Source organism: Onychomys torridus, chromosome 21 (genome assembly GCF_903995425.1).
Source record: "Onychomys torridus chromosome 21, mOncTor1.1, whole genome shotgun sequence".
NCBI lineage: Eukaryota > Metazoa > Chordata > Mammalia > Rodentia > Cricetidae > Onychomys > Onychomys torridus.
In genome coordinates this window covers 29,089,313-29,116,508 of record NC_050463.1, presented here as the reverse complement: position 1 = coordinate 29,116,508, position 27,196 = coordinate 29,089,313, and the positions used below count along the sequence as shown (strand labels likewise).

Below are 27,196 nucleotides of genomic sequence, written 5' to 3'. Positions count from 1 at the left end.
GGTCATGTCTGACTTCCTTCCGCAGGATTTCTTTCATAAGTATTTTTAAATTTCATTTTATGTGTATTAGTATTTTTGCACATGTTTATGTGTGCCACTTGCCTGCCTAGTACCCATGGAGGTAGAGGACGGTGTTGAATCCCCTGGAACTGGAGTTACAGATGGTTGTGAGCCACCTTGTGGGTGCAGGAGTCAAACCCAAGTCCTCTGGAAGAGCAGCCAGTGGTAATAATCACTGAGGCATCTCTCCAGCCGGCTTCTCCAAAATTTGTAATGATCCGTTGAATGTAAAGGAGTCTCTCTGAACTACTTGGTGGTTTGGAGTACCTTTAAGTAATTACTAGCTTAAAGGTGCCTTTAATAACACTAACATCATAGTCATCAAACTCCCACCCAATGAGCCTTGCTTCTTGCAGAAAAGTTAACTTCGATAACACATGACCAAGTTTCCTCACCAGTGATGCATCTGGTAAAAAGTCTTTAGTACTAAAGTCAAAGAATACCAATTGTTTCAGATTCTCAAATACAGTCATGAAGGAAAGCCATCCATCACCGCTCACACAATTCCCTGCTAAATCCAACTGCTGCAGGTTTCTCAGAGGATTCGTCTCCAAAAAGGCACCTGGGTGAGGAAATAAGTATGTTAGTTGGAAGGAAGCCACAGTTACAGTGAAATGAGTTCTGTGCATACACGTGAATCGTTTTTCCATTTTAAGACGACCGTGTATAGACCAGTGCCCTGGGAAGTAAGAATCCCTACAGGCAGCCTGTGTCTGTGCCCATTAGATTTATGAATTCTGTTTCCTAATGTCTAAGACCATCAATGATAGAGGCATACAGAAGGCAAATGTAAGTGGTGTGTGTGTTTTACCTTAGTCCAGATTCCTCCCGGAAGTGGAAAGTTGATTAAACATTGAGGTGGGAGAGATGCCATTAGACATTAAGGCATTGTTTTTAAGATTGGAATCAAACACAGGCCATAGTAGGCCCTTCCATGTTTGCAGAAGTAAAGCTACTTAACAGTTTGATCTTTGGGCGAAGGATATCCCTGTAAAGTTAAGTAAATGAGAATCATCCAGAGAGGGCTTCAATTTTAAGTCTTCCTGGCTTCTTCTGGGAGATCCTCGGCTACCTAAAAAGAGTACTCTAAAGGGCTTCCTACACAGAGGAGGGGATGTCCTCTCCTGCTGATTCACCGAACACCACAGGCCTTCTCTGTTTATCCCTTATTCCCCTATACCCTTTACAACTGCACTGGAATCAGGTAAATCCTGCTATATGGGAAAAAACAAAAACCATTCACCATACACCCATACACACCTCTGATTCCAGTACCTGAGAGGCAGGGACAGAAAAATCATGAATTCAAGGCTGGCCCAAGCTACCTAGAGAAATCCTTGTCGTAAATAAAAAAGGAAGAAGATGCTCCTTTTGTTTGTTTTTTGTTGTTGTTGGTGGTGGTGGTGGTGGTGGTGGTGGTGGTTTGAGACAAGGTTTGGCTAAATAGCCTAGGCTATCCTCAAACTCACTGTAGTCCACTTGCCTCAGCCTCCCACAATGCTACATTCATAGGCTTGAGTCAGCACATTCAGCCTCGCCCTGCAGTGGGCATGGAGGGGTTTGTTAGACATTAAACTTGGGGTTGCTTGGGAGATTTGGGAGATGCATGTTACAGCCTTGCAGAATGAGGGTTCAAGGTTCAGTTTGGACTTTTTTTTCTTTTGGTTTTTTTCAAGACAGAAATTCTCTGTGCATCCCTGACCATCCTGGAACTCACTCTGCTATAGTCCAGGCTGCCCTCAAACTAAGAGATCTGCCTGTTTCTGCCTCCCAAGTGCTAGGATTAAAGGTCTGCGCCACCGCCACCCAGCAAGTTTGGACTCTTCAGTAGGAAGAGATGCTCCCTGGAAAAGACTCTGTAAAGGTCCCTCTCCATAGTCTTTGTAAGAAGCCTGTTGTCCCCACAGACAAAACACCAGACCTCTGCAATGGCACAAGTCTGTGATTCCAGAACTCTAGGAGCCTGAGTCAGGGACTACAAATTTGGGTCAACCTGGGCTACATAGTGCTAATCCATCTCCAAAAACCCCAAGTCAGGGCCGTGGTTAGCAAACAAATAAGGAAAGCCATTGCCATCTTTGATTTGGCCTGCAAGTTAAAGATGAGGTCTTGTGGAACCAGCCTGTGTGGGCTGAGGCTGACCCAGGTATACTCTGAGCGATTATGCTCTTAGCCACTTTCAGGAAGCCTGTTGACTGGCTCCCTGGCGAGGGTGTCTGAGAATTAATGGGCAGATATGGTTGTGTGGCCCGTGTAGTTTGCTATGACACAGCACCCGGTGCTTACTTCAGAGTATCTTCAGCCACTGTCAGTCAGGACTTTGATCACCTTTGCAAATTTTAGTCTAGAAAGTTCCTTAGGCTCTTCACTACAAATACCTGCGGTAAAGGCATCTTGACCTCGAGGTCATCAAGAGTGCAGAGTAGTGGGTAGCCATCCCAGCCTTGGCCTGGAAGTTCCAACCCCCATTGAGGCTTCGGTAATGGTCACGCCCACAAGGCGGGGCTGAGGGAGGACCCTGAAGACCCAGGCTCGAAAGGAGAGGCTCTCTCTTGGTTCCAGGACCCTGGAAGCTGGAGGTAGACCGAGCAGAGTTCTCCAGAGAACACCGCCGGACTGCGCCATACCTTTGCCAGACCCTGCAACCTACCCCTTCATTTGTAAGTTACCCCACAAAATAAACCTCCCTTTTAACTACGTGGAGTGGCCTTAATAATTTCACCAATAGTGCAGGAAGTCGGCAAATCCAGGTAAAGAGGGTGGCGCCCATCATTTCTCGGAACTGTGCTTCCCTCTGCTGAGACCACCCTTGGGCCCCATTTTCTACACTTTAACTTCCTTAGAAGACAAACTGCTAATCTGGAATCGTGGCCGCTCATATTTCACACTCCCTTGCTCCTAAGTGTATCTGAGCTTCTACCAAGGAAAGAGAAGGAGTGAGGTGGGTAACTTCCATGCACTTTGAAAAGAATGAGCCGTCCACTTTTTTTTTTTGTTTTGTCTCCTCCCACGAGGCCTGACAGGCCCCTCTGACAGTAACTATGACAATGAAGTTAAAAATAAAACCAAGGAACGAGGGAGTCAAAATAACAGCTGTCTGGGGAAGGCCACGCAGGGCACAGCTGCCCTGTCTGCTGGGATGGCACATTTGTGGACTACAGGATAGGAAGGAAGTCAGCTTCCAGCTCCAGCCAGCCATGGTCCAGCCAATTCTTGGCTGATCTTCCCTCTGTGGCCAGCTTAACAGGCACACTATCCCTCACCTCCCTTTCTTTTTTCTTTTTCTTTTTTTTTTCTTTTTTTTTTTTTTTTTTTTTTTTGTTGTTGTTGTTGTTGTTTTTCGAGACAGGGTTTCCCTGTGTAGTTTTGGAGCCTGTCCTGAATCTCACTCTGTAGCCCAGGCTGGCCTGGAACTCACAGAGATCCGCCTGGCTCTGCCTCCCGGGTACTGGGATTAGAGGCGTGCAGCACTCACCTCCCTTTCTAAGAGCGCTGCCCTCTCCCAGCCTTCGCAGCTCAGGTTCCTATTTGCCATTTTTATGTGATTCCCAGCATGGCAGGAACCCAAAACGTTTTTGTTTTCTTTTTTCCCAGTTTGTGGGCTTTCTCCCCCTAGAGCAACTTTTTTCCACTACCAAGGAGAAGGAATTTAGAAAAGTCAAAACCCCACTCTGCGATGAGAACATGAGCTGTTTCTGTGGCTGGCTGTTTCGGTTGAGGGTCTTCGCTGGGTTTCCCGGATGGTCCTCTGTGTGTGCAGGTGCAGGAACAGAGACCAAGCCCCATTCTCCATGGTATAAGGACATGCTTTTTGCTGAGGGAATATGAATCAAACCAGATGCCACAGGAAGAGAATCTGGCCATTTGGAACTTGGCCATCTGTGGGCTGTGGAGAATGCAAATGGCCAAATATCATGGGCTTTCGGTAGCCGCCCCTAACACTGCCCTACAATTCACCTGAGTCAGCGCTTAACTGTCAGCTTGACCAAAAATAGGATCACCTGGGAGGTGGGCCTCTTGGCATGCCTGGGTGGGTGGGTGGGTGGGTGGGTTTATCTTGATTGCATTCATTGTGGCAGTGAGACCTGCCCACTTTGGGCGCCCCCCTTCCCTGACTGGAGGAAGAAAACAGCCTGTGTGCATTCTTGTGTTGTTCTCTGTTCCTGACAGTGGGTGCCCTGTGGCAGGCCAGCTTCCTCAAGCTCCTGCCCATGATTTCCCCACTATGACAGGCTGGCTGGAACCTGAAACCTGGAGCCTTAAAATAGGCCCTGCATAATAAACTGTGGCACCACGCATTTATTCAGCAAGCATTTGAGTTATCTACCATGTACCACAGACTGTGCATAGTCCTTGTCACTTTGGGCTTACAGCATAGTGTGAAGACACCTGATAATGAGATGGCAGAGAGGGTGCTGGGAGAGGGGACCTGAGAACAAGCCCACAAAAGCAGTAGGTATTCCAACTCCACCTTGTTCCCAGGACACTAAGAATTGGTCCTGTATAGACTGGAAGGTTCTCAGGAGAAACTCAGTTGCCTCCAAGAAGCAAAGCCGCTTTGCGTGCCTGGTTCCCACATCCAGTCAAAAGTCATCTCCAGGGCTGGAGTGATGGATTGGAGTAAGGAGCGCTGAATGCTCTTGCAGAAGACCTGGGTTTGGTTCCCAGCACCCACATGATATCCCACCCCACCTGTAAGTCCATACCAGAGGACCCAACACCTTCTGGCTCCATGGACACCAGGCACATGTGTGGTTCACATACGTATATGCAAGCAAACACTCATACACGTAAAATGATGATTTTGAAGTCCTCCTCTTCTTAAGACACAAAGAGTGTCTTAGCAGCTTGCACCTCACTCTAAAGTCTGAGAAGAGCCACCTGAGAGCAAAAAAAGAACTCCAGCAAAGGAGACTGACCTTGAGCCGGGCGGTGGTGGCCCACGCCTTTAATCCCACCACTCAGGAGGCAGAGACAGGTGGATCTCTGTGAGTTTGAGGCCAGCCTGGTCTGCAGAATGAGTTCCAGGAAAGGCACAAAGCTACACAGAGAAACCCTGTCTCCAAAACAAAGAAGAAGAAGAAGACTGAGTTTTATTAGTCTGTCTTGTGCTTCTGTAACAGAATACCGCAGGCTGGTAAACTTACAACATTGTCAAGGTTGCAGAACTAAGATGTGGCAAGGCCTCCTCCCATCCGAGTCTCCCCATACCGGAAGGATAAGGGGTGGAAAAAGCAAGCTCCCAGTCTCAAATCCTTCCACATTTGCTTTACTCATCCAAGAGGGTGGAGGACCTAAACACCTCTGAGTTCCCACCTCCCAGCATGGCTGCATTGGGTCTCGTTTGTTTGTTTGTTTGTTTTGTTTTGTTTTGTGTTGTTTTTCGAGACAGGGTTTCTCTGTGTAGCTTTGTGCCTTTCCTGGGACTCGCTTTGGAGACCAGGCTGGCCTTGAACTCACAGAGATCCGCCTGGCTCTGCTGGGATTAAAGGCGTGCGCCACCACCGCCTGGCACGCATGTAGTTTTAGGAGACACATTCAAACTAAAGCATAAGGTAACACAGGAAACAAAGCAGGGGGTGGGGGGGGCTTCAATAATAATTTTTTTCAGAAATTAACATTCAATAGAAATAAGATCCTAGTAAATAAGAAAAGAGATGGGCGGTGGTGGCACACGCCTTTAATCCCAGCACTGTGAGTTCGAGGCCAGGCTGGTGTACAGAGTGAATTCCAGGACAGCCAGGGAGGCACAGAGAAACCCTGTCTCGGTTGGGGTAGGGGGTGGGGAAGTGCTTTGTTTAAAGTCAGCCTCTGTTCTTTCTGCTCTGTTTGGGTGTACCTACCTAAACTTCTAATCTCTGCATCCGTGAGGTTCCAGTTTTTCAGTCCAAGCTTGACAAGCCCTGGGACCCCCTCCAGTTGCTTCAAAAGGTTGGGCAGGCTGATGAGCACATTTGTGCACCAAGGCAGCATCAATACCATTAGCTGTTCCAGAAGGCTGAGCCTGCCAACTTGAAACAGAAAAACAATTCAGGAATGACGTCAACTCCAAATCTATGCAGGTTGCAGATAAAGGAACGGTCTTTAAATTTGGTGGCCCTGTAGGCTACTTAATCTTTCAATGAGAATCTACTTTTTTTTTTTTTGGTTATTTTTACAGAAAACATTCAAACATATAAACACTATAATAATAATGAAACTATTACTAATAATCCTACCTTCAATAAACGACAAATCATAGACTGGATTGCTTAATCCTGACCAGACTCATGTATTTTTCTGAAGTGGATTCCAGGCATATATTAGTCATTTTATCATAACCACGTGCCACTGGAGCACCTTAAAAAGCTTCTCACTCCCAGGGAAATGTAAAGAGGAAATGACCTCAGAACAAAAGCGGAAGAGAGGAATTGGAACTGCAAGGATCACTTGAGGAGAGACGGCTACTTAGTTATCTGGTGAAGCAGCTGCCTACAGTTACCCTGTTTTATAAAAAGAAACATGTTCTGACCCCCTACAAGCCCTGTCTTTTCTTTGAGCTAGACCCCTGGCTGGCTTGGAACTCACCGTGTAGACCAGTGGGCCTCAAACTTACAGAAGTCTGCCAGTCTATTTAAGTGCTGGAGTCAAAAGCATACACTGCCGCTCCCAGCTTAAATTTCTTGTTTTTTATCTTTGCCATGTGGGCCTTGATAAAAACTTCAGCTCACCGATGACGTAACAATGCTGAGAAGACTATATATACTGTAAACCCTGTCCAGTTACTTGCTCAGAGTCATGAAGAGAACTCCACTAAGCCTGCCATAATCAGCTTTTCCTGATCCCCCACTGCATTTCTGGTGCCTGTTGGAGCATGGCGGCTTCCCTGCCTCCTTTTCCTGTAACAATGTTATCAGACTAAAAATCCTTTTGATACCAGCATTCAAGAGGCAGAGGCAGATGGATCTCTGTGATTTCAAGGACCCCCTGTCTCCGTAAAGAGTCCTGGGCTGCATAGTGAAACCCTCTCTCTCTTCTTTTTTTTTTTTTTTTTTAAGAGTTATTTATTTATTATGTATACAGAAGAGGGCGCCAGATCTCATTACAGATGGTTGTGAGCCACCATGTGGGTGCTGGGAATTGAACTCAGGAATTCTGGAAGAGCAGTCAGTGCTCTTAACCTCTAAGCCATCTCTCCAGCCCCGAAACCCTCTCTCAAAAAAAAAAAAAAAAAAAAACCTCCAGAAGTTTCGCTCATTGGAGCGCTCATGCACAGTCCCTTGCTGAAACTAAACAGCATAATACTGCAGTCCTTGGATGACTAAGTCCATATGCATATAGCCAGTCTTATAAGTCTGGGGTTAGAACAGCCCTATCACCAACTTCGTAAGGAAGTTTATCATCAGCATCAAATATTAGCTTCCTTGTCATTGGCAAACCAGAGGAGCCTCAGGTACATTGAAGATATACAAACTGACCGCTCAAAAGACACAAGCTTGGCTTGGAGAAATGGTTCAACAGTTAAGAACATGCATTACTCCTGTAGAGGACCTGAATCCCATTCCAAGTACCCATCCCAGTGGCTCATAGTGCCTGTAACTCCAGCTCCAGGAGATCCAGTGTTCTCTTCTGGCCTCTGCAGGTACCTACATACATGTGTGCATATATCCTGCACACACACACACACACACACACACACAGAGAGAGAGAGAGAGACAGAGAGAGAGAGAGAGACAGAGAGAGAGAGAGAGAGAGAAGATAATTTTTTAATTATTATTTTGTGTATGAGTGTTTCATCTGCATTTAAGAATGTGTGCCTGGTACCCACAGAAGTCAGAAGGTGGCATCAGATCCGCTGGAATCTGAGTTATAAATGTTTGTGAGCCATCATGTGGATGCTGGGAACCAAACTTGAGTTCTCTACAATAGCATCAAGTGTTTGTTTTTGTTTTTGTTTTTGTTTTTGTTTTTGTTTTTTGAGCTAGGCAAATGCTCTACCACTGAGCTAAATCCCCAACCCAGCATCAAGTGTTCTTAACCACTGAGCCCCCAAATTAAATAAACCTTAAAAAAAAAAAAAAGACAGGCACATGTTCCTTGATGGCAGTTTAAAAAAGTGCTTTTCCCTAAGAAAGATGAGTTAGTGGGGTGCACATGGGTCCTGGGGTACACATATTAAGAAGCACATTGTTTGGGCAGAACCATCATTCTTACTCAGTTCCTGTACAGCTTTGTTTCCATCCTTTTCCAGATAATTTTCTGATATATCAAGAATGCTCAGTCTGACCAAATTGTGAAGATTCTGTGCTGGAAGAAAAAAGAAAAGAAAAGGTTTTCGGGTAACCATATATGCATTTCCCACTATCTTTAGAATTCTGCATCCTTTTTGTCTTTGCTGATGACAATACACATCGTTACTGGACTTGATTATTTCTCAAAGGAAGTAGAATGGGTGGAACCCTTCTATGCCTGAAGATGCATAGAATATAGCATTTGTAATTCTAGACACTACATTGTAGTTTATTCTTTACTGACCTTGGTTGGTTGGTTGGTTGGTTGGTTGGTTGGTTGGTTGGTTAAGATAGGGTCTCACTATGTAGGCTTGACTGGCCTCAAACTCTCAGACTCACAGAAATCCCCCTGCCTCTGCCTTTAATCCCTGCCTCTGTCTTACACAGCTGTTTAAAGGAAACAAGTTTCAGCCTGCAGCGCTGTTCTCTGTTGGAAACAACTGAGACAAACTCCATGGTTCTTGACTGAGTTTGCTCACACGGCTTCAGGGTCAGGGGTCTCCTAGGTCATAGGCCCTGGTTGGCTGTGACAGGTAGTGGGTAGACACTAGGGATCTGAAAAATAAGATACCATGGCTAAAATGGTTCTCTGTAGCACAGTGGAATTGATTTTAGTAAAACAGATAAAGGTCAATTTCTATTTAAAAAGCAGGTAAAGCTTTTCATCAATATTTATAGTTTCTCTTCTCCCTTATAGGGAGTTTATAAGCAAAAGTGGAGAAGTGAAGGTATGTTCTCAGCATTCTATCATTCTATGTTTTCAGTATTGGTCTAGCCTTTCCTAATTGTGGGCTTCTTTAACTATAAGTCTATATCAATGCAAACATGATAATCGTTATAGATTCCCAGCACTTTTATTTATTTATTTGTGTGTGTATGTGTGTGTGTGTGTGTGTGTGTGTGTGTGTGTGTGTTTCTATGTGAGGGTATGTGCAAGTGAGTGCAATTGCCCATGGAGGCCAGAAGGAGGCATCAAAACCCTTGAAGCTTCAGTTTCAGAAGTTTGGGAGTTGCCAGATATGGGTGCTGGGAACCACTTAGGTCCCATGCAAGAGTAGCAAGCTCTCCTGACCTCTGAGTCATCCCTCCAGCCCCCATATGCTGATTTTCAGAGAGTTAGGATAGGTGTGATGGTGCACACCTTTAATCCAGCATTCATGAGGCAGGAGGATCTCTGTGAGTTCCAGTCTAGACTGAGCTACATAGCAAGTTCCAGACCAGCCAGAGATACATAGTGAGACCCTGTCTCACAAAACAAATAAATATAATTACAAGGTTATACCACTGATTTTTCCAAAATCTAAGTTTTTAAAAATTATTTCATGTATGGATGTTTTGTCTATATGTATGTCTGTGCACCACATGTGTGCCTGGTGCCCACGGAGGCCAGAAGATCCCCTGGGACTGGAGTTACAGATGGTTGTGAGCTGCCATGTGGGTGATGGGAATGGAACCAAACTCTTCTGGAAGAACAGACAGTGATCTTAACTGCTGATCCACCTCTCCAGCCCCCAAACTCTAAACTTTAAGACATGTCTGAAGTGTACAGTTTATCTAGAAATATGCAAATTTTTCTCTATCATTGGTATGCATAACGTTTGGGAACTCAAAAGACTGAAGTGTTGTATCATGTCTTCCAACTCCATCTTAACAGGACAAAGGGAACAGTAATAAACCTAGTGATGCTGAGGCAAGCCCTCTCTCTCTTTATCCTTTGTCCATCTACCCAAGGACATTATTATGAGATGATAACACAATGACAAAAATGGTAGAAATTTGGGGGTAGGGGGCTGTTTTGAGACGGGAGGAATTTCTTTTTTTAATTTGCTTACTTTTCACTTTCTCTTAAGGTTATAATTGTGGAGGCCCAAATTACTCAGGGTCTGAAAAGCTGAGCTTGCTTTACCCAGCAGGGCAGCATAAGGGGATGATTGGTCCACAGGTGTGGTTACCAGGTGTTTGGAAGGGTCTGCACTTGGATGTGCCATGTGCTTTGATCTAGCAAGGCGAAGGTCTTTTGCCCCGCCCCTTGGCATTGTCATAAAAAGTCCTTTTGAATAAACGGAAAGGGCCATTGGGTTTTGACCCAGATGTGAAGCTAAGATGTGATCTTAGATGTGACGCTATCCTGTGTTTTTGTCTTTCTCCTCTTTGCTACCTTTCTATGTATTTTTGGGGAGGGGCAGTGTTTTGTTTTGTTTTGTTTTGAGACAAGGTTTCTCTGTGTGGCTTTGAGCCTTTCCTGGAACTCACTTTGGAGACCAGGCTGGCCTCGAACTCACAGAGATCCACCTGGCTCTGCCTCCTGAGTGCTGGGATTAAAGGTGTGCGCCACCACCACCCGGGCTTCTATCTATTTTCTTATCCCTCTCTCCTCAAGAGAGCCCTTGAAAAGGTGGGAGCTGGCCTTGCACATACAACATCTTCAACTATTCTGTAAGCCTCTCTTGTTGCCATTAATAATTTTAATCCTGGGTTGGACAAAGCTCATTGATATGAAATATCAAGTGTTCTGTCGCACATCCAGCAAGTGGAGGTGAGGGTTACCTAATGCTTTCACAGAATTTGCGGTCAGACAGCAGGCCACCAACTTCAGTTCTTGCAGGTCACAGGGTTCTCTCGACAGAGACTCCACTATGGAATCCATCCCCTCCCCAAGGCCAGACAAATGAGTCAGATGAAATAAGCGCATCTTTTTCAGGTTTCCCAGGCCTTCGGCTACAACGACACAGGAAAGGAATACGTGAGCAGACCACATTCATCTGGTTAAATCCAGATTCGTGGAATGGGAGGATGACAACTATATGAAGAAACAGTTTCATGTTCTTCTTTCTTTTAAAACATATTTATGTAGCTGGGCGGTGGTGGCGCATGCCTTTAATCCCAGCACTCGGGAGGCAGAGGCAGGTGGATCTCTGTGAGTTCGAGGCCAGCCTGGTCTACAGAGTGAGTTCCAGGAAAGGCGCAGAGCTACACAGGGAAACACTGTCTCAAAAAGCAAAAACAAACAAACAAACTATATATATATTTCCTTCTACAGAAGTAGACTCTTGCTATTCAGCCCAGGCTGGCCCTAAGTGCAAGAGTCTCCTGACAAGGCTGCCCTACTGCTGGATTCCAGACCTGTTCTTTCTTCCAGGTCTTTCCTTCTCTCAAGTTCAGAGGGGCAGCAGGTGCTGCAGCCCTGTGGAGGGCTAGTGTAATGGCGCAGCTCAAAGACCCCCTGCTTTGGACTGTGGGACACAGGGCCAGACTGACACCTGGAACAATATGTTCAACCAGAGTCAGTGTACCCTTCCACCCACAGGACAGGTGAAGGTGTCCTAGAGCGCCCCTCATGCATAGCCCTGGTGTGGCACTCAGGATAGATTAAGTGGGATTTAGATCATCAATATATATCCTGAGTCAATGGTACCCATGGAAGGAAAGAAGTACACAGTGACTTTTTGGAGCCTATCTGTCTCCTCCTCTGCTCCTTCAGTATTGGAGCTTTTACCCCGGCCCTGTGCACTCCAGGCAAGTGCTCTACCAATGAGCTACATCCTTCAGATCAAGGTTTTATCAATCCCCATGTTTTGGAGCTCAGGGGAGACTGCAGATAATGTACGTGATGCGTTCAGTATGTATAATAGTAAACTCAATGAACGTTAACTGATGTCATGGGAGGTGTATACATGAGCTTTGTGGTTATTCAGACTTGGAGATTCACAATTCCATAGTTGTGTAAACTTGGACAGGCAAGTCAACATTTCAGCTGGGGCTTTGGGGGTCATTAGTCCTACATACTAGGGCTCTTGTGAACATTTGAAGAGATAAAGTGTGAAAACTATATAGTGTACTTGCTGACCTATAGAATTCAGCAACTTTTCAGTACATAGTAATTATTACTAATATAACTATACTGGTTTCTTTTTTGTGTTTTGTTTTGTATTGTTGGGACAGGGTTTCTCTGTGAAGCCCCGACTGTCCTGAATCCCCAACTGTCCTGGAACTCACTCTGAAGACCAGACTGGCCTCAAACTCAGAGATCTGCCTGCCTCTGCCTCCCGAGTACTGGGATTAAAGGTGTGTGCCATGACCGCCTGGCTCCATTGGTTTCTTCACAATCAGATTTTGATTCCTTATTTTCTATTTAAAAACATTTTTTTAACCTTTCTAGAGCTTTATTGGGAGAGAGAGAGAGAGAGAGAGAGAGAGAGAGAGACCACGTGGAAGGAAAGAGTGTGGAAAAGGAGAGACTTAAAAACATTTTTATTCTATGTATTTATTTGTGGTGGGGAGCATGCGTGCCATGGCACCAGAGAAGGACCCAGGATAACTTGCAGGAGTTCTCTCTTTCCACCTGACGCCTGGAGATTCAACTCAGGCTTGGTTGCAAGCACCTTCACCCTCTGAGCCACCTCAGAGGGCAAAGCTATCTCTGGGCCCTGCTTTTTGTTTGTTTTGTTTTCAAAGATGGGGTCTTACTATGTAGCCCTACCCAGTGTGGAATTCAATATGTAGACGAGGATGGTCTTGCACTTACAGAGAGCCACCTGCCTTTGTCTCTGAGAGCTGGGGGTAAAGACACGTTGTTACCACACCTGGCAGGTTTGGCTGGGGTTTTTTGCTTGTTTGTTTTGTTTTGTTTTGAGAGGTCTCATTTAGCCCAAGTTTGCCTGGAAGTCACCCTGGAGCCAAGGCTAGCCCCAAACTCCTCATCCTCCCACTTCCACCTCCCAGGAACAGAGAAGACGGGAGTTTATCACCACACCTGGCTACATTTAAACTTTTTTACGTTTATTTGTTTTTTGTTTTTGTTTTTTGGAGACAGGGTTTCTCTGTGTAGCTTTGGAGCCTGTCCTGGAACTCACTCTGTAGCCCAGGCAGGCCTCAAACTCACAGAGATCTGCCTGGCTCTGCCTCCAGAGTGCTGGGACTAAAGGTGTGCGCCACCTCCGCCCAGCTCACATTTGGATTCTTTACTAATGCAAGCACACTGTCCTGGGGAGCATGCCTGAGATCTTGGGCGAATCAGCAAGCCATTCTAGAAACAGGTGATTTTCTATAAAGTGAATGCACCGAGCAGGGATGTGCCGGGGCCCTCTCCAGCTCTGACAGTCTATGGAACTCCTAGGTGTGAACTGTGTGTTTACTGAATTCTAAATTAACTTGAGTATGATATAAGGAAAAAGAGGTCAGCTACGTTTTCGTTATTGCATAGAGTTATATTTGGGCAGGAAGTGAAATGAAGAACAAAGAAAGGAACCTTTTATGGAAGGCTCGAGAGGGAAGAGACAGAACAAAAGAGCAAAGGTGAGTGAAAGAAAAAAAGAGAGAAAGGAAAGCCAGGACATTGCAGAAAGGTGCTTCTGCTCCTCTCAGCCCTCTCTGTTCTGGAGGCTCTGGGCTCTGTGGCAAGCTGTGAGTTCTGCTTCTGTTCCTGAGCTCATGTTTTCCTGAATCTTGTTTCTCTTTTAAAGTTTTGCTAATGGAACAACTCTAAACTTTTAAATCATCCAGGGAAAGGGACATGAAACACTTGATGACTTTCCCTCTAACAAAGGCCACACATAAATGCGGTACAGTTTGAATAGAATGTTCCTAAAGCCTTGTCCTGGGAGATGGAGAGTGTCCCAAGAAACCATGGTGGTCAGGGATTTGTAAAATAGGTTGCTGGGGTCAGCGAAATGGATCAGTGAGTACACAGAGCACTCGCACAAAGACCTCAGTTCAGATCCTCAGCACTCAAAGTTAAGCATGCTGGGTGCATCTTTAATCCCAGTGTCCCTACAGTGAGTGGGAGGTAGAGACAAGGGAATCCCCAGGAGCTTGTAGGCCATCAAGCAACATATACAGAATACAGTAACAGCCAACAAAAATGCCCTCAAATGCAGTGGAAGGCAAGGACAGACTCCATAGTCATCCTCTGACCTCCTTCTGAGTCACTGTCTGATTGCTACAAAGAGACACGGTGACCAGGGCACCTCTTACGAAGGGAAGCATTTAACTGGGCCTAGTTTACAGTTTCCGAAGTTTCAGTTAGTCCATTTATCACGGCGGGGAGCATGGCAGCACACAGGCAGACATGGTGCTGGAGAAGGAACTGAGAGTTCTACATTCTGATCTATAGGCAGCAGGGGGAGAAAGACTGGACCTGCCAAGGGCTTTTGAATCCTCCAAGTCCACTGCCAGTGACATACCTCCTCCAACAAAGTCACACTTCCCGATTCTTCCAACCCTATCAAAGAGTTCCACTCCCTGGTGACTAGGCATTCAAATAGATGAGTCCGTGGGGGCGGTTCTTATTCAGGCCACCACAGTGCCACACATGGATCATGCCATGCACGTGCCCCCGCCACACACACATAAAGATCTAGCCTTCTACAGATGCAGATGGTGCCAAATAATCTTAAGCTAACCATTCTTTGTTTGTTTGTTTGTTTGTTTGTTTGTTTGAGACAGGGTTTCTCTATGTAGTTTTGGAGCCTGTCCTGGACTAGCTCTGTAGACCAGGCTGGCCTCGAACTCACAGAGATCCACCTGGCTCTGCCTCCCGAGTGCTGGGATTAAAGGCGTGTGCCACCCCCACCCCTACCTGTGGGGGCTGTTCTTATTCAAACCACCACATTGATCATCACACACACACACACACACACACACACACACACACACACACACACCCCGCAAAGATCTTGCCTTCTACAGATGCAGACAGTGTCAAATAATCTGAAGCTAACCATGCATATCATCACACCTACAGTAATAAGAATATGAAAGAAACCAAATTCTGACCCAGGTTTTTAGCATCTTCCTCGTTCATCCTAATGTTGTCCAGGATGAGCTTCTCGAGGTTCTTCAGATTACCCAAGCTGTCAGTCAGACCGCCTGCCAAAAGAAAACAGACCTGGTGCCGTCTTTCTTCCGTGACTGTTAGTCCTATCACCAATCACAACCGGTCCTATTAGTCATCACAAAGGGCAGCAAGTGCTCACAACAGTCACATAACCATGGTGGCTTTGTCAGAAATGGAGGGGCGTGTACTTAGCTATAAGCATGCTGTTCAGATAGAACAGCATTAAACAGAACGATAAAAGGTGGCTGAATGTGGTGCTCACGCTATAACCCCAGCACTTGCAAGGCTGAAGCAGGAGGAGTGCAGCAGGTATGGGGCTAGCCTGGGCTACATATGAGACCCTGTATTGAAGAAGGAGCTGGGAAAGGAGAGGAGAGAGAAGCAGATGGAAGTTAGGTGGGGAGGGGACCAGAGGAGGAGAAAAAGGAGAGCAGACGGAAGAACAGGAGGGAGAAGAGAGGAGACGGGAGGGGAGAGGAGGGGACGGGAGGGGAGGGGAGGGGACGGGAGGGGACGGGAGGGGAGAGGGGAGGGGGGAGGAGAGGGGAAGGGAGGGGAGAGGAGGAGAGGGGAGACAGGAGGAAAGGGGAGGGGAGGGGAGAGGAGAGGGGAGAGGAGGGCAGGGGAAGGGGAGGGGAGGGCAGGGGAGGGGAGAGGGGAGGGGAAAGGAGAGGGGAGAGGGGAGAGGGGAGGGGAGAGGAGGGGAAAGGAGAGGGGAAGGGAAAGGAGAGGGCAGGGGAGGGGAGAGGGGAGGGGAAAGGACAGGGGAGGGGAAAGGGGAGGGGAGGGGAGGGGAGAGGGGAGGGGAGGGATGGGGAGAGGGGAGGGGAAAGGACAGGGGAGGGGAGAGGGGAGGGGAGGGGAGGGAAAGGAGGGGAGGGGAGGGAAGTAAAGGGGAGGAGAGGGAAGGAAAACATGAAATAAGTAAATCTTTGGCAGCTGAAAAGTTCCAGAGAGTGAACGATTGGAGGCGGGAACCACAGAGAGCCTCAAGGCAGGTGAAATGAAAGACAGAGGGAAAAAAAAAAAAAAATGAGAAGGTAAGCCAGGCTCGGGATGCACCCGGGAGGTAACAAGCGTTAGAGACGTTACCAGAAGCCTCAGTGCTCTCTAGCACCTGCGCAGTGCCAGCCAGCCTTGATGACGTACTTGGGATGTGCCCATACCTGGCAGCCTTTCGGTCTGCAGGTGGTGAATGCTCAAATTCTGGAGGTTTGTCACGGATGTGATGTGCTGTTCGTCATCTATGTTGAGGGGACTGGCTTCCACCATGAGGGAATGGATGTTCTTACAGGTCCTGAGGACAGAGCTGAGGCTCCCAGCCATGGCTGCGCATTTCTTGATGTTCAGCCGGAGGTTGGTGGCAGAGCTGAATATCTTCCCCAGATGTTTGATATCTTGTTTACTCAACTTGCTGATGTTCCGGAGTGTGACCTCTAGAGTCCTGAATTCCTGCTTCCAGTTGAAGAACAAAGACACAGCCCTGCTGGGGATGTAGGTTTCTGAGGGGCCTTCCACACAGACTCCAGGGCTGTTCTCCTCAGCCTTGTCCTGTGACACGGAAGCTCTTCCATAGAAGTTCAACTTAACGAAGTCCAGTGCGCTGGCACAATTCGGCAAGTATTCAAAGAAGTCAAATAAGTAATCAGGGATGTTCTCTGAGTCGATGTATAAACTTTTCCCACTAAAGAAAGCTTCAAATTCTTGGCTCAGGGCTGATCTAGATATGCTCTCGGAGAAAAGATTGATGCCACACTCTACAAAAGAGTTTACATTGATGGCTTTCAGATAATCTTGCTCCGTGGCATTTCTCATGCTTTGTAGGGATTCCTGCCTCCAGAGAGGCCTCTTGATGACAGAAAGCCCTTGTAGGCTCTCCTGCTGATACACCACTGAAAGGTGCCTCATGACAGCCCTGGTGGCTTCTGGGGATGACCCACACGTGTACAGGAGCAGATTGCCATACAGGGATGTGATGTCGGAGATGGAAACCATCTTCTTCAAATAGTCATTCCCCTTGCTCACCTCCTTGGGATCTCTGGACGTCAACAAACTGCTAAGTCTTCGCCCTGCCGTGTACTCCTGGAATGATTTATGAAAGAACTTGTACTTGGGCGTCAGCATCTGCGCGGTGTACTTACAGAGGAGCCCGGTTGTCACCAGGACATCCTCATTCATGCTGGCCAGATCCTCGGGTTCAAAAGCAAACCTGTGGGAGAACACACCCTCCAGGGCCAGGTCTCCACAGCAGTCTAGGCTCCTGAGAAAATCACTCTCAGTCCCGCCTCGGTGTTTGTGCCTGTTTTTCTGTATCAGGAGGTCGTAGAAGGTTCGGAACAGCATGGTTTGAGTGTAAGCTTGGAATTCCTCCCTGCCCATCTGGATGGCACAGGTTATCACCACGAAGAGAGGGGTCTTCATCAGATTCCCCAAGCACCTGGACTCCTGGATCTGGAACAACAAGCCGTCAGCAAGCTCCTTGATCAGCACTTCTCGGATGAGAACCTGGGCACTGTCTTCTGTCATATCCCCCACCTCCGCCGTCAGGGCACCCACGTGTCTGATGTGCCTCAGGCACTCGGTGGTGGTGGTGACGATGACCATGTTCTTGAAACGATGGTTTTCCTTTATCAGGGCTTCGATTTCTGGGCAGTTCTGAGGCTGGAATTCGTTGTAACCATCGAGGAGAAAGAGGACATCCTGGTGCAGTTTCAGTAGCATAGACATGAACCTTGGCTTGCTAATAGAGTCGGAGACATTCAGGAGCTGATCACACAGTGTTTCAAACAGCCCATGCCGTGTACTGCTCAGGCGGACAAAGAAGACCAGTTTGAACCTGTTCAGAGCCCTGCACTCCCCAGAGGCCCAGAGCATGGCAATTCTCTGCAGCAGGGTGGACTTCCCTTTGCCAGACTCTCCTTCAATGAGGCAGGGGCTCTGAAAAGCCTCCAACAGACTGCCCAGGGTTAGCTGCTCCACGCGGTGATGACGATGGTCTTTCCTCCACAGGACAGGTTCTGTGAAGGTGATCTTCAGATTAAAAATGATGTCTATATCTTTACCCAGGGGATAGAAGTTCAGAAAGGTGGGGCTGTTGTATAAGTATTTTAAATTCTGAGCCAAAACATCCAAGTCCTCTTCTATGTTCTGATGAAAAATACCTGTTAGAAAAAAGGTAATGTTATAGAGGTCTTGATTCTGCGTCTCCTCTGTGTCAAATTGACACAGCTGGAGTCATCAGAGAGGAAGGAGTCTCAGTTGAGGAAATGCCTCCATGAGATCCAGCTGTAAGGCATTTTCTCAATTAGTGATCAATGGGGGAGGGCCCAGACTGTTGTGGGTGGTGGTCCTGGGTTCTATAAGAAAAAAGCAGGCTGAGCAAGCCATGGGAAGCAAGCCAGTAAGCAGCACTCCTCCAAGGCCTCTGCATCAGCTCCTGCCTCCAGGTTCCTGTCCTGCCTGACTTCCTGTCCTGACTTCCTTCAGCATGAAAGGCAATGTTGAAATATAAGCCAAATAAGCTCCTGCCCTCCCCAGCTTGCTTGTTGGTCAGGGTGTTTTATCTCAGCAATAGAAACCTTAACTAAGACATCCTTGCAGCCCAGGGCTCAGGGGGATAAACGGCAGGAGGTGCTGAGAATCAGCTGGGGGTGACTTGGACTTTCTCTTCTGGTTCTAAGATACCAAACAGGCTGCAAATTCCCGTTGATTTCCCCTGGCACCCTTCCCCTCACTCAGTCTTCTCTCTCCTTTTTCTTGCTATCAAATCTTACAGATTGGAAATGAGAGGAGCCTTCGTCTCAGCTAAGGAAAGTGGAAGGTGTGGCTGAGAATGTGGGATGGGGTAAATTGTAGCCAATTACGCAATGTATTCATTTCAAATAATTAACATGAGGAGGTGGAGGTGTAGCTTGGTGATGATGAAGTTACTGTCGCATGGGAAGTAGAGTGGTTACTTTTCCATGGACACCGCCCCCCCTGCAACATGAGATAAACAGCGGGGCCACTCGCCCACAGATAACTGACTAAAGGATTGAGCCCACAGATAACTGACTAAAGGATTGAGCCCACAGATGATAACTTACTAAAGGATTGCTGGCTTTGGCTATTTGTGTTCCAGTTAAACATTTTTGTTTGTTTGGGTTTTTGTTTTGTTGGTTTTTTTGTTTGTTTGTTTTTTGAGACAGGTTTTCTCCGTGCAGCTTTGCACCTTTCTTGGAACTCATTAGAACTGGCCTCGAACTCACAGAGATCCGCCTGCCTCTGCTTCCCGACTGCTGGGATTAAAGGCATGTGCCACCACTGGCTGTTAAAAACAGAGTATTTATATATAGCCCAACCTGGCTTCAATCGCCCCATCCACCTGCCTCAGCCTTCCCAAATCTCCCAGGGCAGCCAACGGCACCACACCCAGTGTTCCGGTTGGACTTCGAAGTGTGACTGCACTTAACTCATGTCTTGCCCAGCTGTGCTGCGGTTGTTGATACGGGTTCACTGTCAAGTGTCTACTGTGAATGACTCAAAGTCTCTGGCCAGAACCGCAAAGGTGAGGAGGACAAGCTGAATTCTATGAAAGGGACTGTGCTGTGGGTGTTCCTAATGGTTTGTGCCTTTTGGTGGGACAGAGGTGAGCGAAGAAACACTCACCTTGCCCAGTTAAGTCCTGGTACATAGTACAGTCCCACCTTTCAAGACTGTTAAGAAAGAGGTTGCAGGCCTCTGAGCCCTTCTTCAAAATCATGTGAATGATCCCGCGGGCAGCGTCTTGCTCCACCTTCTCACAGCAAATGACGGCGACTTCTTCATAGTTGAGAACATTCAGTGCGAACAGATCATCTGAGATTTGCTTGATGACTGTGATGCCCATCCTCTGAATGAGGGCTTGACTGTTTTCCCTTATGAAGTTCACTGCCGAGATGGAGGTAAATATTTGTTCGTTTATTTTAATCTACATGAAATATGCATGCCTGTCACCAGCGCAACAAGGGTGCATATTTTCCATTTCCCTCCCCCTCAGGCCCACCTTGAACTATATGGATACCAAATGCTTGACATTCAGGCCCTCAAGAAGTGCTTTGCAAGCAGGGTGGTGGTGGTGCATACCTTTAATCCCAACACTCAGGAGGCAGAGACAGGTGGATCTCTGTGAGTTTGAAATCAGCCTGGTCTACTGAACAAGTTCCAGGACAGCCAGGGCAGTTACACAGAGAAACCCTGACACAGGAAACAAAACAAAACAAAGAAGTGTTCTGCAGAACTCCACAGCCCTAACTTTGGTCGGTGAGCAAGATAGTTTCCCTTTGGTGATTACATTAGGTGGATGATTTTGTCCGCTTATACATAGTGAACACTAGGTGTAGTAGTATTCACCTTTAATCCCAGCACTCAGGAGGCAGAAGCAGGTAGATCTCTGTGAGTTTGAGGCCAGCTTGGTCTACAGAGTAAGGTCCAGGACAGCCAGAGCTACATAGTGAGACCCTATCTCCAAAGTGGGGGTAGGGGGTGGGGACCAGAAACAAGAAAATCTCTAATAAAGTCACAGAGCAAAAACATGGGTTTTGAAGTAGTGCATGGTCCTATCCTCCAAGCACAAGAGCCATTACCATCTTAATTGGGACAAGAGACCCTCACACTATGGCACCTGTCAATAGCATCCTGCAGGAGAAAGAGCTGGGGGATCCTTAAGCCCTCACTGAGATCTCAGCTACTCTCTCCTGTGTCTCCCTCCCAGCCTTCCTGCCTCCATGTCACACTGACTTGGGAGGTGTGGGATAGAGGGTGGAAGGTTGCCTGGAGGAGGGACTCTATCTATACATACACATGGAGACGTCCTCCATACTGCTTACCCCTTACCTGGGCTCCGCCGACAAGCAAACCAACAAACTGGTGGAATATGGTTACTCCAGTGTGTTGTTACTGGGCTCTACCTGGGGTGACTAGATTTCCCCCAGGGAAAGTTGATGCCACAGTACAGGCTCTTTCATTTGTTAGCATCTGTAACCTCTGATAACTCCCTTTTGAATCTGAAATGCCACCAACTGGGTAACAGCCAGACTCCCTGGGGACAGGATATCCCTGTTTTAGCATTTACTGAGCCCAGTAAGGTATTTAATATTTCTACCATGGCCAGATTTCAAGATAACCGTATGTGTTGACTGGTTAACAAAAATCTGAAAATTCAGCATTTCACCACTGAGAACCAGCTGTAGCATATACTCTGTGTAACCTGGGGAGCTGTTAGGAGAATTCATGCACTTCGTCACATACAAAGTAATATGTCAACATGCTCAGTTCTTATCTTCCTGTCCCAACTCAAAGGAAGAGGTGTGTTTTTTTGTTGTTGTTGTTTTGAGACAGGGTTTCTCTGTGTAGCTTTGGAGCCTGTCCTGGAACTCACTCTGTAGACCAGGCTGACCTCCACCTCACAGAGATCCGCCTGCCTCTGCCTCCTGGGTGCTGGGATTAAAGGCGTGTGCCACCACCGTCCAATGGAAGAGGTGTTTTATCTTTCACAAGTTTTAGTCTTTTCTGAAAAAGACCACTGCAAAGTATTAGACAATATTCAGTCTAAGCTCTTTCATTTCTCGTGGTTTCTAGGGAAGCTATATCATGTGTGTGTGTGTATGTGTGTGTGTGTGTGTGTGTGTGTGTGTGTGTGTGTCTGCTTCTGTAATATCTCGATCTATTTTTGCGTTTGGTTTGGTTGGTTGGCAGTACTGGGGATTGATTGAACCTACAACCTCAAGCATGGGAGGCAAACTCTCTACCCCCAAACTACAGCCCCAATCCTGGACCTAACTCTTAAACACAGACAAGACCATGCCCAGGTACTGTAGTTCACCGTCTTGGTGAGAGCTCAAAGGCACGTCCTCCTGGTCTTAGACTCTCAGTCGGCAAGTTTTCTTTGTACAGTAGGCTACCCCTGGCTTTTCCATCTCTCACGACTAATTGGAAAGTGAAGATATCCCTCCCAAAGCCTCCAAGTTCTCTCTGGTCTGAAATGCACCATCAGGCAGCCCAACTCCTGGGGTCTCACTCCAGCTCCTCCACCTCACCACTGCAGATCCCCACTGCTGCCCTCAGGAGAAGAACAGCTGTCCACAAGTCCTGTGAGGGAATCCCGACACTCTCCCTCTGGGGTGTCATCTGGGGAGAGCCCTAACTGTCCTGGAACTCACTCTGTAGACCAGGCTGGCTTTGAACTCACAGAGATCCGCCTGCCTCTGCTTCCCGAGTGCTGGGGTTAAATGTGTGATACTACGCCCTCATGTGCAACTGGGTTTTTCATTAGTAAATTAAGCTTTAATGTTTAAATTCAGTTAAATTGCCCCAAGTGGCTAATGGCTACCACACTAGAAAGCACAATGGTATTAAAATGAAAACAGTTCATTTGAATAGCGATTAGGTCTGCACCATTTCTCTGAAGTGACTGGATATAGTGTTTTGAAGTCTAGAAGGAAAATTATCCCTGCACAGGTGATGGCCAGAAGACAAACTTTAAAGTACAACCTGGGCAAGCTTGAAGTCCTGCCCCGTCTATCATGTACCTTTTCCCCATAGGCTTGCCATGTTTTTATTTTATTTTACTTTATTTATTTATTTATATTATTTTTTCCGATGCAAAACACACAGGGGTCTATTGATAACAAGCAAGCCTGGGCTTGATACGTGTCCAACACATTTTGCCATGTTTTTAAATAAATTCTCAAGACAACATAAGAGTATTTAATTGAGAAGCCCACAGATAGTCAGATGCAACCATGGATTGCCTTTCCATCTAATGTCATCAATATCCATAGCTAGACAGATACTGTTTGTAGGGTACTTACTTGTTCCGAGTCAAAGCTCTCCACTTTCCTAGATCTCAGTAGATGATGTTTTTTTCCAAATGGGAACTCCAAAGACTTCTCCTTCCCACGAAGCCAGCGTTCATCCTAAGAAACTAACAAAACAAAAACGAAAATGCTCAAACGGAAGGACCAGAGTTGCCTCTTCTCAAGTCCATGCTTCTTTTCTAGATGAGAAAATGATGATGGCCCAAGCTATGTGAAACGTGCTCAGCAGTGACTCAAGTCCTTGCTGTAGAAATGTGAGGACCAGATTTCTAACCCCAGCAACCAGGCAAAAATATGGCCCTAGTACAGAAGGCAACTAGAGACAGGCTCACTGGCCAGCCAGTGTCACTAGTGGTACCAAGTTTAGCAAAAGATCCTGTGGGGAACAAAAGGTAGAGACACCATGGCATTGAGAAAGACACCTGGCATTGGCATCTGGAGTCTACATGTGCGCACACACAAAAAAACTTGCTCTAAGTGGGCTATTTATAGCCAAATCCTAATGAGAACCCAACTTGCCCAGAGACAGACTGTGATCCAGTGGAATTTCACTAACACCTCAGTTACTTCCCATTGATGTCAATCAGAGCCAAGAGGACAACTGAGATTAATGTATCAAAAGATGGAGCAGGAGCTACTGACTTGTCACCAGGAAGTTAAAAAGCCATATGTAGACAGAGGAAGGGGAATAAGGAAGGAGCCTTGAGAGGAAGAGCCCAAAAGCAGGCTAGGGGTAGCAGGGGAGGACAAGCAAAGGTCTGGTCTCGGGCTAGGATTGGACTGATTCCAGATCTACCACTGACAAGCTGAGTCTGTGATAACAAGGCACGGTCTGGTACACAGCAAGATTCCCTACAGTGAAGTCACCCCTCCGTGTCTATGGTGGTTTAATAAGAATGGCCCCCACCATGGGCTGGAGAGATGGCTCAGAGGTTAAGAGCACTGACTGCTCTTCCAGAGGTCCTGAGTTCAATTCCCAGCAACCACATAGTGGCTCATAACCATCTATGGTGATATATGGTGCCCTCTATTGGCATGCAGGCATACATGAAGGCAGACCACTGTATACATAATTAATAAATAAATTTTAAAAATACCACTTGAAATAAAAATAAATAAATCGGAACTGGAGATGGTGCTGGCTACTCTTCCAGAGGACCTGGTTCAATTCCCACCAACCACATGGCAGTTCATAACTGCCTATAACTCCATTTTCAGGGGATCCAACACCTACTCACAGACATACATTCAGGCACACCTTTAATCCCAACACTCAGGAGGCAGAGGCAGGTGGATCACCAAGTGTGAGGCCAGCCTGGTCTACAGAGTGAGTTCCAGGACAGCCAGGGCTACTCAAAGAAACCCGTCTCAAAAAACTAAAAAAGGGGCTAGAGAGATGTCTTTGTGGTTAAGAAACACCGACTGCTCTTCCAGAGGTCCTGAGTTCAATTCCCAGCAACCACATGGTGGCTCACAACCATCTGTAATGAGATCTGGCGCCCTCTTCTGGATACATAATAAATAAATAAATCTTTAAAAAAACAAACAAACAAAAAAAGGTGGGTGGTAGTGTCACACTACTCCCTCGGGAGGCAGAGGCAGGTGGATCTCTGTGAGTTTGAGGCCAGCCTGGTCTACAAAGCGAGTTCCAGGACAGCCTGGGTTGTTACACTGAGAAACCCTGTCTTGAAAAACAACAACAACAAAAAAAATAGATTTATACCCACGAAGTCTCACCAACATGACCTCCCAAACATGAACTGAACAAGGCGAACATCAGTGAACATGCCATCGTGCACAAGGGGAAAAGTTCATGAGGCCTCAACCCCACACAAAGAACTACAGACAACATAGTAAAACTGGGAACCAAAGGTAACTCTCGCCTGGCACACCAATTGGTTGTCTAGTACCAAACGGTTAACCCTGAAAATATACATACAAGTAACATTATAAGGATTCAACAGGATATATTTGGGAATATAGATGTATATACTGATGCATATATACATTCAATAACAATTGATGAAAAAAGAGCCTATGAATTTGAAGGAGAGAGGGGGGAGGCAAGCTATCCTAAGAATAACTGAATTATATGGAGGAGATCCTTTTCTTATGGTTGTACCTTGGCAAATAATAATTCCTGATTTGAAACATACAACATAGCCAAGTCTGGCCTGGGATTGACTGTGTAGCTTAATCTAGTCCCAAACTCCTCTGACCTCAGGCTGCTCCCTGTTAAGATTACAGGTGTGAACTACCATATACAACTTCAATGATGATCTTACAAATCATGAAATGACTTCCTCAGAGAACTGAAATTCCTCTTGACTCCTGTCTAGGGAGTCTTTCCCACAACTCACGCTGAAATCAGGGAAAGAACTCAGATAACTGGGAGCAGAGAGGCACCCCACGGCATGGGCATGTGTGTGTATTCAGATTTGACATTGCTGACGTCAGCCTGAACCCTCAGTCCTCAGTGTCCTGGATGGCTGCTTCTAGACGTGCTACTGGATCTTTCTGGGATACGTTTCTTGCTTTGTAATTTCTTTCTTTCTTTCTTTCTTTCTTTCTTTCTTTCTTTCTTTCTTTCTTTCTATTTGTTTATTTATGTATTTATTTATTTGTTTGTTTGTTTGTTTGTTTGTTTGTTTGTTGAGACAGGGTTTCTCTGTGTAGCTTTGCGCCTTTCCTGGAACTCTCTCTGTAGATCTGCCTGGCTCTGCCTCCCTCTGCTGCCACCACCGCCCAGCCTTGTAATTTTTTTTTTTTTTATATTGATGTGTGTGTGTGTGTGTGTGTGTGTGTGTGTGTGTGTGTGTGTGTAGAGGTTAGAGGACAACTTGTAAAGTCGGTTCTCTCCTTCTGGAATAGTATATGTGTCCCAGGAATCAAACTCTGGTCAACAGGCTTGGCGACAAGTGCCCCTACCCTTGCGTCGTCCCACCCCCACCACCCCACCACCCCCCGCATCTCCCTACCCTCTGGATTATGCTTTTGTTACTGAAATATTAGCACTCATATTATCTGTCCCCAAGCTTTGGATTGTTGTGATGATTAAGCGTGGAAACAGTTGGAGCAGAGGTGGCTGGCCAGTCAGCGTGATTTGTCTACCGTTCTAGTAAAATACACTTTAACTTAGAATGTTCTTACATCTCCTTTGGACTCCAGCCATCTCACTGAGTACTGCTAGTGTTATGCAAATAACCTAATGTTCGTCATACAAATAGAAATGAAACTGTCTAGGGGCACAAGCCGGACTAATGGGAGCCTGGACAAGCAAAAAAAAAAAAAAAAAATTAGGTGAGGTTTGGAGAGCATATAAGTGGGGAATACTCAAAGAACATTATAGATTTTATAGATTCATATGGAAATGAATATTGTTTACAGTGAATATACATCAATTAAAACAAACATTTAAAAATCACGAGCAGTATTACAAAAGTGTGCTGTGCTGTTAGGAGCAGAGACTGCAGATAAGATTAGATCCTAGCCCTGCAGCTGATTATTGTCTGAGCACATTTTCCACCAGGCTACCTGAGGTCAATTGAGATAATGGCTGTAAACACCGCGTCATACAAACACCGCATCACACAATGGAGTCTGTACAGTGCTTTCTATGAACACTGGCCCACAAACAGGGATTTTCTTCCTTTCTCTGTCCAAGTTCAAGTATCTTGTCAAAGGCTCAGGAGCCTGGAGGTCCAAGCAGTCTCCCTCTCCCGGTCAGCTCTGGGTTTCCTTTCCAGAGTGCCAAAAATCATTTTCAAAATCTTTTTGTCTCAACGAAAATACAGATGCATCCTCTAGGGCTCAATATACTTTCAACACCAACTCAGAAAATCCTAGCTAAACTCCAGCAGGCCAAGTTAACATGCCTGCTGCCCCCACCGCCACCCTGCCCACTCCCACCCCCAAGATCTCCCGGTAGGCGAATCAGCCCAGTGGACGAAACCATTCACTGCAGGAAAACCTCACAGACACAAGTTTCAATGAACCTAAACTCAGATTTCAATATTTGGCTCTAAAAGTGACTTAAAATCTGCTCCCTCTCCCTGAGGTACCTGGCCAAGCAATCCAGTTGCCTTCTTCTCGAAGCTTGAAGAAAGTCATTTTAAAAGTCAGTTTCTTTTCTTTGTTTCTTAATCCACTGTAAAGGCCAGGCTGTTCCTCTTGAAATGCTTTGTTCAGAGAGCAGA

At 46.4% G+C, this 27,196-nt stretch overlaps 1 protein-coding gene across 1 annotated transcript; it reads right to left on the bottom strand.

The window, feature by feature from the left end:
- Positions 1-245: 245 nt before the first annotated feature.
- On the bottom strand, positions 246-27,196 carry Nlrc4 (NLR family CARD domain containing 4). The gene is made up of 9 exons (XM_036171018.1): positions 27,062-27,196; positions 22,995-23,107; positions 19,813-20,073; positions 16,332-18,326; positions 15,105-15,197; positions 10,878-11,048; positions 8,254-8,346; positions 5,904-6,071; positions 246-622 (listed from the first exon to the last, which is right to left on the bottom strand). Coding segments are annotated over exons 2-9 (3,075 nt in total). The 5' UTR covers positions 22,996-23,107; positions 27,062-27,196; the 3' UTR covers positions 246-329.